Source organism: Dryobates pubescens, chromosome 1 (genome assembly GCF_014839835.1).
Source record: "Dryobates pubescens isolate bDryPub1 chromosome 1, bDryPub1.pri, whole genome shotgun sequence".
NCBI lineage: Eukaryota > Metazoa > Chordata > Aves > Piciformes > Picidae > Dryobates > Dryobates pubescens.
The window spans coordinates 41,035,873-41,049,718 of NC_071612.1; the positions used below are offsets into that span (position 1 = coordinate 41,035,873).

Here is a 13,846-nt window from a genome sequence, read left to right on the forward strand (position 1 = left end):
GGCACTTGGTGCCATGGTTTAGTTGATTAGGTGGTATTGGGTGATAGGTTGGACTGGATGATCTTGAAGGTTTTTTCCAACCTAGTTAATTCTGTAATTCTGTGATTCTAAGTGCGTCTACACACTCATGTAATAGTAGTTTGTGGGTTTTCAGTAGTAAACATACTCCAATATTCATACAAACCTAGAGTCTTATTCTCTGTATTAACTACCATATTGTAATAATCCTGTAATTCTTAAAGAATGTCTTAAGCAATGGAACAACATTTTTGGCTGCTTTTGGGTTGAGAATTGGTTAGTGTTGCAGTGACAAAGAGAAAAGGCATCTTGCATTTCCCAGGAGACTCAAAGGCTTTATTGACTTTCAGTACAAATCTGGTGGGTTTTGTTGGTTTTTTTTTTCCAATGAGTGTAGTTTCTATTCTTAAATGAAGCAGACAAATGTACCTGCAAGTTTATTTATTCAGTTGTCATCACTGCTGATAATTCTTATGGTGCATGTTGTTCTTTTATTTTTCAGGGTATCACATTTGAAGAGTTTAGATCATTCTTCCAGTTCTTGAACAACCTTGAGGATTTTGCAATTGCAATGCAAATGTATAATTTTGCAAGTCGTTCCATAGGTCAAGGCAAGTATTTATATTTTCATAAAGATCCATTGATAAAGATACTGAACCATTGACAAAAATACAAAAATGTTTTATCATATCTAGTTTGTTTAATTTTAATGTTTCAGATTCAAGGTGAAAAAGGCTAAGACTCCTTAGCCTCTGAGGGGAGGAGGAGGCTCAGTTGTATCGTAGGAGATATGATAAAGCTTTGCAAAGTCTTAGAAGTGGTGGATAAGCTGAATGCAGAATAGTTGGTTGCCAAAGCCTACAATAGACCAGGAGTTAAGACACTTGATAAACCATTTAAAGCAATGCATTTATGCAGTGGCTGTCAAGAATCTGTCCTATACAGTTTGTGGAAGGAAATGGTGTCAAAAAGTCTGAAGAGGGATTAGGCAGATTTTGGAACAAATTAGTAAGTGGGTGCTGAAAGAACTAGGCAGGTATGTACTGTTTAAAGTCCTTACTACAGCAATTGAGATGCTTGACAAACTGCAAGGTGAAGAATATGTGATCAGACTTGCATGCTCTCCTCATTGTGCACCTTCATGGGACTGGAAGTAACACCATCCTAGTCCTGCCTCATGTGGCCTTACCAAAGGAGGATATTGTTTTCTTTGTGCTGTTTCTTTGGTCCTGTTTTGGGTCAATTAAGTAGGTGTCATTATTAAATAACATTGGTTTAATTGTAAAATGATTTTGTTATTACACAGTGTAGTATATGGAGTATTATCTGTGGTGTAAAATAATTAATACCAATTAAGCAGAATCATTTTATATCATTTGAGAAGTACTTGGTTTAGAACTGTGAAAATCAATCATAGGATTTCACTGATTTGTTTCCTTTTCTTGAGTGTTTAAGTGTGGAAAGTTGAAAGTTAGTTGAAAGTTAACTTGTATTAATAGTTTGGGTTTTTTTCCCCCTTCTGATGTTCTTCTTATGCAGATGAATTCAAACGTGCTGTGTATGTAGCCACAGGTGTGAAGCTTTCACCGCATTTGGTGAACACAGTGTTCAAGATTTTTGATGTCGACAGGGATGACCAGCTGAGTTATAAAGAATTTATTGGCATTATGAAAGACAGACTCAACCGAGGGTTTAGGGTAAGGATTCAAATTTTCATACTTATCTTAGCTGACTTCACTATTTAACACTAATTACTTTAGTGCCTGTAGCACCAGCAGGTTGCAAAGCAACAGCCTTTAAAGACATAAATTTTATAGAACTCCTGAAGCAGTCTGTAAGATAAATTCCTTCTTAAATTCTTGATTCTTTTTTTTAATACAAAAAAATATATTTTTATCTATTTTGTTGTATTACTTTTATCTATTTTATTTTTATATATGTATTTTTTAGCAATACATAGAGGACCTAATATACCTTTGTAGGACATAAACCAAATTGGGGATGCAAAATCCCTGCATACTGTAATTTCTTCAGGATTGTGTGATTGCTAGATTGGCATGGAGACTTTTAATAAGGGTAGCAATTATATCTGGGTTGTTTGCAGGGAAAAGAAAGTTTGTCTCCTTCAGACACAGGCAATTTAATGAAAGGTCAAACACTGGCTCTTCTAAAACATCATATAAAATACCAAGTGTTGATAGTGACTGTTGGAAAGAGTTGTAGCAGAAGATAGCTTTAATGTTCAAATAAAGACTTAAGGAAGTGGCACTGAACAGTGCTACGTTCTAGTTCAAAGCTGCTTTTGATAATTTAACCCTGTATCTAATATATTAATTAACAAGGAGCTAGAGGGCAGGAAATTACTTGCAGAAAATCTTCGTAGGGAACAAGCTTGTAAATCATGCTTTGCCTTTTAGGTGAATGTATATGCCTACTGCCCTCTTCAGGTTCTGTGTAGTACAGGGGAGTTTTATAGTAGCAGAAATCTTTTTTAATTAGAGCATGATCAATAAAAGTGACATTTTTTTTCTTCACATGCCAGCTGTTAAGATTTTTAACTAAATGTAAAATTATGTTCTTACTGACATAAACTTTAAACTGTATTATGGTTCTACTAAATTCACATTTCAATATGTTAATTCTGTGATGTAGTTGTAGTCACTACTAGCTTCCTAAATATAACTTCAGAATTTTCTGTGAAGTGGTGTTGAGTCTGATAGTTTCCTTGTTATTTTTGTAACATTATGATTGAATGTAAAATGTGGATAACAACCACTGCATTTGTAACAAACTTACTTCTTTGTTGTCCTCAATTCCTTTGATTATGGTGTGGGAATGGTGATTGTTCCATAACTGTTTCAAGATGTTCAGCTGTATGTTTTAATTGTTTACTAATCATAAGTGTGCAGTGTATGTTAATTTAACTATGAAACAGTCTGCTTATTAAGGAATTCTTGTAAATGTATTACATGTTTCTATTTCACAAAATGCATGACAGAAATCACATTTAATCCTTAAGAAGCTGTATCACCCAGCATTATTGAGTCTTATGCATGTATCTTTCTTTTGCTTAGGCCACCATAAAATACTCCAGTGGGCTGTAAAACAACTGTAAAAATAGCCAAGGATGTCCAGAATAAATGATTAGATACATCTCCTGGGCTGCATAGGAGATCATAATGATTTGGTCCTATAATTCACTTATATTCAGACATGTAGAATAGAATGGAATGGAATAGAATGGAATAGAATGGAATAGAATAGAATAGAATAGAATAGAATAGAATAGAATAGAATAGAATAGAATAGAATAGAATAGAATAGAATTAACCAGGTTGGAAAAGATCTTTAAGATCATCAAGTCCAATCTATCACCCAACACTATCTAATCAACTAAACCATGGCACCAAGTGCCCCATCCAGTCTCTTCTTAAACACCTCCAGTGATGGTGACTCCACCACCTCCCTGGGCAGCACATTCCAATGGCCAATACTCTTTTTATGAAGAACTTCTTCCTAACATCCAGCCTTATGAGATTATCCAGTAAAATGCATTCTTTTCACTAACCAGTAGTATTCCAGGACAATTACAGTACCAAGCATAGGGATTACAATTTCCACTAAGTTTTTGTGTCACAGAAACCTGATTTTTCCAAGAGTAGGTAGTAGTAAAAACACTGAAAAGATTTTGCTTTCTCAGTTTCATATACACTCCCCATCCACCCCAATCTTGTTTTACAATGAAAAGAAGGAAACATGTAAGAATCTCTTGCCCAGAAAAAATTGGTAGAAAATGTCATTAACTGCTTCCTATTATTTGTACATTAGAAGATACATAGTTATTTAGGGTGGCCAGAGCAAGTAAAAGTTTACTCACTTGCTCCTACAATATGGAGAGTTCAAATATTGTGTCATGCTAAATCAAAACTAACAAATCACTAACTTTTTTCTTTGTTAATAACTGTTTTGAAACCATATTGAAATTTGGTCAGCTCCTTTACTCAGATAAAAAAACATTATAGCTTCTGCTTATGCAATATTTTGTAGCAACGTAGAAAGTGTTGCCCTGAGCAATTTGAACCTATTTATAAAGTGTAAGTACCTGATTTTAATATTAAGCATCATACAATTAGTACTTCAGCTCAGATCAGTGTAGTCTTTGATTATCACTGTTGAAAACATCTAAAAACCCAGTTTAAAATAGGCTATTGATTTCAAGTATGATTTTACCATTTACAGCTTATACTTTGCAATATTTTAGAAGCTGTTTTGCTAAAATGTTTGCCTAGCAGACTCTTGAAGGTGCCACAGAGCATGGTACTATGGCAGTGTATTTCAGTAAAGGTAATTTTGTAGTTGTATGGTCTGACTAAAACAAACATGTTTAAGAGCAAAGATTTACCCAAGTCCAGTGAAACTGGAGTTCTGAAAGCTTGGCCAGTACCTACCAGCTTTGTCCTATTTAAAAGCTCAACCATAAACTTGTACACTTGAGGAAGGTCAGGTACTGCTCCTTATAGGAAATATTCATCTTAACATGTATGTTAGATACATTTTTTTTGAAAAGTCAATGTCTTAAAGAGATTATCAAACTAAATGTCTCTCTTTCTGGAAGGTAGCGTATTGATTTGAGTACTTTGAAACTAACTAGCATGTTAAGCTGCCATCAAGTGATCAGTCGGAGTACTGCCATAGAATGTGCAGGCATGAAAAGCTTTGGGTTTGCTTGCAGTTTGGTTTAAAACTGTTAATTCCTTTCTTTCTTTTCTTTAATTAAAAAAAAAATATATATAAGAAGATTCCCCTTCCTTTATAAATTCCATTTTAAAACTAAAGGCTTTGGAACTTAATGACCAAGTGATAAACATTTGACCTAGCACATATGTACTGTATCTTCTAGCTATTTGTCCCTTAAAGCCATGTTTTTGTATTTTCATGATACTGTGTCTTATGCTTACTTCTGGCTGCCTTCACATGTTGTCTGCATCTGCGCACTTCTCCATCTTCTGCTCCACAGGGCTACAAACCTATACAGAGGTATACTACTTTCAAATCCTGCGTGAGGAAGGAACTCTATAGCAGATAAATGACGGTATGTGTTAGCCGCCCAGTCGGAGTGTGCTGGCATGCTTGCAGGAATGGCTGAATGTTTAAATGTCACTGCTGTGTTTCCTCTTCCAAAAGTCAGAAATAGGTTATCTGACTGTAAGCAATGTAGTAGCTCAAGGCATCACATTGTGTTTCTGACTGAAGCAGGAAAACTTTATTCTGCGTTTGGCAATGACTGACTCACCCTGTCGCCGTTCTGTAAGCCAGCTGTGATTTTTGTACTATGTTTGGAATAGGGAAAAGTAATCCATTGTAGTTTCTGTTGCTGTTTCCTTGTCTGTCCTGTGACCACTTTTCAGTAATTTCTCAGATATCTATAGCTACTAAGTGTTTATAAATGAAGGCTGTAAAGGCAGAGTTTTCTTTCTGAGAGACCGTGAGTAACTTGATTCTACTCTGGTTTATAGTTATGCTTTGGAAAACAGTAATGTATTCTTGGCACTGTTAATGCTGTAGCAGCAGTTTTCAACAACAAACACTGTGCCCACACATGATCACCATGCCTGTTTCTGCATATCTGCCACATGAATATTCATTCTTACAGTTAGATGGCACTGTGGATTTCACTGTGGAGTGAATGTTGTAGAGCCATATTGTGAGACTGTGTGTCACACAGTGGACACAGCAGAAATATGTCAGCAGACATTTCTCTTTGCTACTTTGCAATTTAAGGTTTTGGTGCCAGTGCCTTTTTCCTGTTTATAACTTTGCAGCAGTTGGTAGGAAGAATGTTTATGTCTACTGTAGGTCCCAGATATTTTATTTTGCTGTGGAACCAACAAAGAGATGTACGCTGTGATGAACAAGGCCTCATAGCCAGTGGTCTGCTGTGAGCGGACCCCATGTCATAGCTCGCATATCTCATGTGCTTCTAAGCCAGAAGAGTTTGACTGTCATTCTCCCACTGTTTTCAATTCTAAGGCATGATATTAAGCTGAGATTTCTTGTTAAATAACCATATTCATATGCCTCTATGCATCAGCATGTTGGCATCCGACCTTCTAAATCATCCTTTTTCCCCTCTCATGCCTCTTTGAGCACTCGTATGCCACTGAGCATTCTGGGTCTCTGGTTTAAATCTTTCTTCCCTAACTCTGAAATGGCATAACAGGAAGGTGAGGAATGTAGGTTCACTAACCAGACGTTTCTTGGATCTGGAGTGATGGCTGGCTTCCAGCCCAGTGGAAAAGCCAAGTCTGTAAGGATGAGAGGTAAAGTCCATTTGCCCAGACTGGCTTACCCGTCATACTCATGTCTTCTTTGTGTAGACCCCTGTGTGAGATGGGTATGGGACAGGGAGTAATGTATCTGCCATAGTCAGCTGCTACTCTTCAGAAATTGCTCCTTGTCTACTGTGATGAATTACAGTAGCATATCCAGTTGTTAGCTATTCCAAGTTCCTTTTTGTGCAAAGTGTTCCTCAATTTTGTTTTGTTGCAAGTTAATGGAAATGGAAACTTTAGGTGAAATGTGTGAAGTGACTCAGAGTTAGTTACTGTGGAGGAGAAAGAAATTAATTCTGTCTTTGCCATAGAGCAGGGAGTGAAAGTGAATTTACATAATTAGAAAATGAATTAATTTCTATTTAGTTCATAAATTGAAAAGATAATAGAGACAGTAACATTGCAGGTTTGAAATTGAACAATTTCAGTTGGGTAATTTAATTTCAGTCTGAGGTACAAAAGCCCACATAAATGTATGTGAAATACAAAAATCTACTGCAATTACATCTCAAAATTAGGTACAATACAATAACTCTTATGTTTACTTTGTTCCAAATATAAATGCACAGATCATTGTCTGCTTTGAAACACTTTTTGTGGTAAACAGGGAAGTCTGATGGAAGAGATTAAGGTACTTGGCATACCTACCATAGATGATATCATACTTTGAATCTGCACCCTGAAAAGGGATAAACAGAACATTGTGCTGTGCATTGCATATCTCTGAATTCCACTTAATGCAATTTATTTAACACCACAGAGAATGTTACAGACTTACAATAAATAATGAAGATCTCTCCCTGGGGACCAACTGTGCAGGTTCTGTGTGATCCAAAGAGCTGGCAGTGTTCTTGGAGAGCTTGTCTTGCTGCATTGCTCGCCTTGCAGGGCACACAGCCTGACTCGGCATGGGCAGATACTCCTTTGACTACACTGCAGGGGGAACAGGAAAAAACATGTTAGTAGGGAAGTGCCAAAGAGAGCTGAGAGAAGAGCTCTACTGCAAGTGCCTTGTGGGAGGGTTATCCCAGAAACTTCTAACAAAACCCTTTCAGAGTTCATTTTTGAAGAAGAGAGAGACCAACTTCAGGAGAGATTCAAGTCCATCTGAAAGTACTATTTGCTAAACTGAATAGAATAGAATAGAATAGAATAGAATAGAATAGAATAGAATAGAATTAACCAGGTTGGAAAAGACCTTCGAGATCATCGCGTCCAACCTATCATCCAACACTGAACTAAACCGTGGCACCAAGTGTCTCATCCAGTCTCCTCTTAAACACCTCCCTGGGCAGCACATTCCAATGGCCAATCACTCTTTCTGTGAAGAACTTCTTCCTAACATCCAGCCTAAACCTCCCCTGGTGCAGCTTGAGACTGTGTCCTCTTGTTCTGGTGCTGGTTGCCTGGGAGAAGAGACCAAACCCCACCAGGCTACAACCTCCCTTCACGTAGTTGTGGACAGCAAGAAGGTCTCCTCTGAGCCTCCTCTTCTCCAGGCTAAACAACCCCAGCTCCCTCAGCCTCCCCTCATAGGGCTTGTGCTCCAAAACCCTCTCCAGCTTTGTTGCCCTTCTCTGGACACATTCCAGCAACTCAACATCTTTCCTAAACTGAGTGGCCCATAACTGGGCACAGGACTCAAGGTGTGGCCTAACCAGTGCTGAGTACAGGGGCAGACTGACTTCCCTGCTCCTGCTGGCCACACTATTTCTGATCCAGACCGGGATGCCATTGGCCTTCTTGGCCACCTGGGCACACTGCTGGCTTTGATTCCTATTTTGTTCACTTCTGAAGTATTGAAAGTGAATACTATAGGTCACAATTGTAAATCTGGACATTAAGTTGTATATCCCAGTAATTTTGTGAAAATCTTAAGATTTTTCATTAAAAGAACTGTTTTCTAGATGTTCTGAATTTTGTTGGGTTTCTAAATTCCTGAGTGAAGGTTTTTAGGAAAAGCTAATAGCTAAAGCCACCTTCTTGGAACTGATAGAAGAAGGAAATTTTATTTTGAGTAAGACATGAGAGACTGAAACGTGGATTCAGAGCCTAATTTCCAGTCACGTTTCAACACTAAATTGCTGTCTTCTCTAGGTACTTCATTCAGTCAGGTGAGATGAAGAGTTGTCATGGAATGAATATTTTGAAAGTTTTTAATTTCCTTATTTTCCTAATATACAGCAGTTTTATACATCTATCATAGCTATTTAAAAATCAAAACCTGAAGAGACCCTTGCTTACTAGCTGAGTCCATTGCTTTCTAGCTGAGACTGTTGTTTGCCTCTTCTCTAAAGAAGAAAAAGTCAGAAGTGTGTGATAGGCACACCTTACTTGCTATCTTACAAAAGTAACTGGAAGTTACAGAGCCCAAACTTTTGATCCTAAACCTGACTAGACTCTTAAAAATATACCTGGATAGGGGGATGAAAATGTTACAGTGAAAAGAGCCTTGAGTACTGTGTTTAGTTCTGGGCTCCTCAGTTTAAGAAGGACATTGAGACACTTGAGCGTGTCTAGAGAAGGGCAACAAGGCTGATGAGAGGCCTTGAGCACAAGCCCTATGAGGAGAGGCTGAGGGAGCTGGGATTGTTTAGCCTGGAGAAGAGGAGGCTCAGGAGAGACCTTATTGCTGTCTACAACTACCTGAAGGGTGGTTGTAGCCAGCAGGGAGTTGGTGTCTTCTCTCAAGCAACCAGCACCAGAACAAGAGGACACAGTCTCAAGCTGTGCCAGGGGAAGTTTAGGCTGGAGGTGAGGAGAAAGTTCTTCACAGAGAGAATCATTCGCCATTGGAATGTGCTGGCCAGGGAGGTGGCAGAGTCACCATCCCTGGAGGTGTTCAAGGGGGGACTGGATGTGGCACTTGGTGCCATAGTTTAGTCATGGGGTCTGTGGTGACAGGTTGGACTTGATGATCTTTGAGGTCTCTCCCAACCTTGGTGATTCTGTGATTCTGTAATATGCGGACAAAATGTTTCTTCTATGGATTGGCTACACTGATAATAGATGAAACAAGAGTGTATGCAATAGAAATAGGTAGATGAACAGTTAATACACTTCAGTGTTTCTTTTACTGAGTTTCATGAATATTTTCCTGAACCTGTTTCATAAACCCAAACATAAATGCACTCACAGCACTGGTTAGTCAGCTGAATGTGCCTTTGTTTATTGACGCTGTGCTTTTTGCAAGTAATGGATTTCTTTTCGTAAGATTGGCTATAAATCTCAATTAAATCATGCATTCATGTAAGTATTATACCTAATTTTTAATTAAAGTCTGGATTGTATACTGCTGTGGATTAGATTGTTTTATGAATATTTACAACACTTGCATAATGCTCTGTGCTTTTTTACTTATACAAGATGTATAAAAAAAAATTAATGGAAAGTAGCCTTTACTCTCCAGTGGTTGGGTTTAATGTACTGCAATGTCACAATATTTTTAACTTCTCACTCTGTTCAATGAAAACAAGCTATTACACAATCTCTCAAGGTCTTTTACCTTGACACTTGTAATCATTTTCCCCCAGATACTGGACTTAAGTTCTAAAATTGATTGCAATTTTAAATTACTTGTAAATGCTTCTGACTTACCTACAATTACAATTCCTCTTATTTACACAGCCTCTTTCCCCAGCTGATGTAATATTTAGCCCCTCTCACTCTTTCTGTTCTTCCTATGACATTAGACTTGTGAAGTGAGGAACAGCAGAAGAAGTAAAGAGATCCAGTGGTACCTACAGACAATAGAGAGTCTAGTGACTCTCCCAGGCCAGCCTTTGGCCAATATTCCTCTCAGTTCCGAGGGCACTTATTAATGTTAATAAACTCCAATGCAGTTTAGGATTAAGATAACCTAGTATCAAGAAGCTTTCATGTCATCTGCCTGTTTTCTATTTGGCTGTTGCTAATGGCTGAGTTTCATGAACATTGATGATATTCTATGCTTTTCATTTGATTTTAGAAGTGACTTTTTTAGTACAGTGTCAACACAAAGAATCAAGAAACAAAACTAGAGAGAGAGCAGGACATACCTGAATAACGAGGAAATCCTTTCTTACAGCTTTTACTAAGTACAGGCTATTTGTTGAGTGCTAACTGTGTGCTGTGAGGTGAGGATGCATTCTGAATACTTAACCTGTGCAGGGATTTATAACCCTCATTTTACACAAGTAAAATGAGCCATCTGCTGAGCCATAGAAGTATTTGATCTTCCATGATTTTAATAGTAAAACTTACATCTACTTTGTATGTGTCAAATTTAATGTAATAGTAAGGAATTTAGTGAACAATATCTTTTTGCGATTGTATGCTTTTCACTTTTCACAGGAGACTCCAAGATATGGTTGGCAGGAATATTACTCATGTGTGATGACTGTAACCAGTGAACATCTCAGAGATCTATGGAAGCAATTTCGGAGACGAGATATGCTGAGATAAAGGAAGGAAGAAAGAAAGAAAGAATATCTGCACTGGTCAGAACTATTTATTCCTATGAATTCTTAATGAAGAACAAACTAACTCAAGTGAATTGTGAATCTTGCAGCTGAAGTAAAAAACACAGGACTTCCTTTCCATTTAATATAGTGATCATCAACTCCTACAACTGCTTTTCAAGATGTATCTTATTTTAATGACAAACTGTCACCTGATTGGCAGAAGTCTTTTTCTTAAGAACAGTAATAATTTGTATTACTTTGGGATGTGTTTTGTCATTTAAAAGAAACCCGAATAAGTTTGACACCTGGGTAGGCAAACATTTTGGCAATGAAAAGAGTCACCTTAGACTGTGAATTCACTTTCAGAAGAGCATTATTAAAAGTTTGTGCTAAACTGGGAATGAGAATACACTAAGTAACGTAACAGTTGTACATGAGTTGAATGTAAAAAGGAAATTCTTGCAAGCTAACAAAGCTGTTACTTTAAGAAGAGTAAAGCTGTTACAGCTATAATGTGAATGATAGGTATTTACCTAGGAAGGGTACTGTATGGACTATAATGTTCAAATTCTCCAAGTCTTACTGTTATGTTTATTAATTTATCCTTTTAAAAAATTAGAGCAGATTTTTAAGATGTCTTATGAGCAGTGAAAATGTTCAAATTCATGTTAAGTAAGGCACACTTTGTAATATTTATTTTAAATTTTACTGCCATAGAGATAAATCCCCTGGTACATTTCTGGTAGAGTAAAACTTCATGTGTTTCTTGTGAATAGTGGACTTTTATATGAAATAAGATGTGACACTAAATAGAAATGATAATTGTCTAATTTGCTACTCTGGAATGCAGTGTCTGAAAACAGATAAATGCCCTTGTGTTTGTGTCAAACAACAAAGCAAAACAAACCGAGAATGCATGCAGCAGCACAGAGCAACACTCACTACATCATATTATTTGAACATTACACATCAAATATTAGACATAAATTAGGCCTTACAAAGTTCATGGAGATTTCAGGCAGTCAGTAGCCACCGTGAGCTTTCATGCCCGGCAGGTTTAGATGTTACTGAAACAGTGGCAAGGACACCGCTACATTTAGGGGTTTCATATCCTCTAAAGATAACATTTGGAGAGGTTTATTTTCTTTCTTTCTTTCTTTGTTTTTAACCTCCCTTTTCTAGATGTTTCTTAGGTGGTGTGGATTAAACCCAAACAAACGTGAACATGTATTTCTTACATTCTTCTTGAAAACATTCTCTAAGTCTGTCTGTTTAGGAACAATCTGTGCCTCAAAATATTTATAGTTGTATACACACTGAAACTAATTGAAATAAATTGGTTTGGGGAAGGCAAGTATTTGGTGGCATTTGACCATTAAAATAGAGCCAAAATAATGGTTTAAAATATTTTATTACTTCAAATGCTTTTAAGAAAACTTTCCAAAATTATATTTAGTGCACATCAAATACCACATATGAATATAAAAGATATATAGCATCTGTGTAAGTACACCTAAGTTTAGAGCTGTTTAATTTTAATAAGGTTAATCTCTGCTAAAAAGTGAAAACAAAATTAAAAGGAAGATGGTTTTAGGAAATTCCACTCTGGGAATGTTAGAAAGAATATGCTGGATGTGGCTTTTATCTGAAAAAAAGGCAGCTCAGAAAGCTTTTGAAGGAAGCTACTTCCACCTTGGTGTCCTTAAAGTACTGACAACAAGAAAAATCAAATAAGTAAAGGCACAATAGAACATGGATAAGCTGCAGTCCCCGTGTGATCATCTAGGTAATGAATTGTATTCAATGTATCATCTTGGTACGCAGAACTGTCTCACTGCTTCTTGTCAGCATATGCAAACCCCATTTCAGTGATGAAGCACACACACACAAAAAGGGAAGAAAGGATAGGGAGTTATTGAAGGGATTTCCCTCCTTCATATTCATTCACCAATGCCCACTCACAGTAATCCTCCCAAGGGAGGAAGCAACAGCACTATCACCAATTTGCTCCTCCACTGCCCTAGGCAATAGTGCACTTTGCTTTTATGGCTGGCTTGAGACAATTTTATTGTTTTCTATGTATTTCCTAATTATAGTCACTTAATATAAAATAGAATGTGAAAGTGTCAGATTAGTTTCTAAGATAATTTTTTCCTCATGTTTAATAATAATTTATTTAATATAAATATGAATAAATGCATATATTATACTTGTTTACTTCGAAATAAATGCACTCAAAACTAATTTTCTTTGCAGAAAAGACTCTTTTCTTGCATAACATGAATATACAAGTACTTTGAACTAGAGCATCTCACCATCACCAAAAGGCACTTTTTGTTTTGTTTCTTTCATTCGTTTCTTTAGATAGCTTTGTTTTTCTGCCACAGAATGCTCTCTAAAAGAGCTGGAAGTACAAGGACAGACAGGTGAAAACAAAGCAGGATAATGGGATGTGCCATCTGCTAGAGAGGCACCCCTCGGATATGCAGCAGTCAGTGTGCTCAGTAAAAGCTTGTTCCAAATCCACCAAATCCCTGGCAGCAGAGAAAGCATGTACACTGCAACTGAATTATGTGACAGTCGCATAAATGAAGGCTTTTTGTAAAACCAGGTCTTGTTCTCTTCTGAAACCTAAAAACAAAACAAAACAAACCCATAATACAAAAAGATACTCAGTGGATGCTTAGGAACTACCCGCTGCTAGCCAGCCCAGCTGCAAATCGCGATAAAATTGTGATTATTAAACCTGTAGCTCTGTGTGGCTTTGTGATAATAACTTTTGTCTAAGCTCTGATGAATTCCTACCTGGTGATGTTCTGATGTTTAAAATCAGGCAGGCAGTTTCCCTCCTTGAAATGTTTTGACAGTAAATCGATTCAAATTACTTGCACTGCAGGCGCGGGTTTTGTATGCCACAGAAGAAAGTTAGCAACCTGAAAAAAAAAACACCCAGACAGCTATTTAATGGTAACTTGCAGCATATTGCTGGTTGTTCTGCCTGGTTTTCTGTAGTTATTTGTTCTCCTCTTTTCCGTCTAAATATCTGCATAAGGA

General features: G+C 37.1%; 1 protein-coding gene across 6 annotated transcripts in view; it reads left to right on the forward strand.

The window, feature by feature from the left end:
* Nucleotides 1-11,933, forward strand: part of MICU3 (mitochondrial calcium uptake family member 3) — a 55,097-nt gene extending 43,164 nt beyond the window's left edge. For 3 of the 6 annotated variants that reach the window (XM_054164408.1, XM_054164414.1, XM_054164425.1), the window contains 4 exons: nt 521-629; nt 1,558-1,715; nt 5,036-5,110; nt 10,683-10,797. In XM_054164408.1, the coding sequence (XP_054020383.1) occupies nt 521-629; nt 1,558-1,715; nt 5,036-5,104 (336 nt within the window). In that variant the 3' untranslated portion in view covers nt 5,105-5,110; nt 10,683-10,797. Of the gene's footprint in view, nt 1-520; nt 630-1,557; nt 1,716-5,035; nt 5,111-10,682 lie in introns of all 6 variants that reach the window. The other 3 variants (XM_054164391.1, XM_054164399.1, XM_054164418.1) reach the window with 1 other exon arrangement.
* Nucleotides 11,934-13,846: the final 1,913 nt, after the last annotated feature.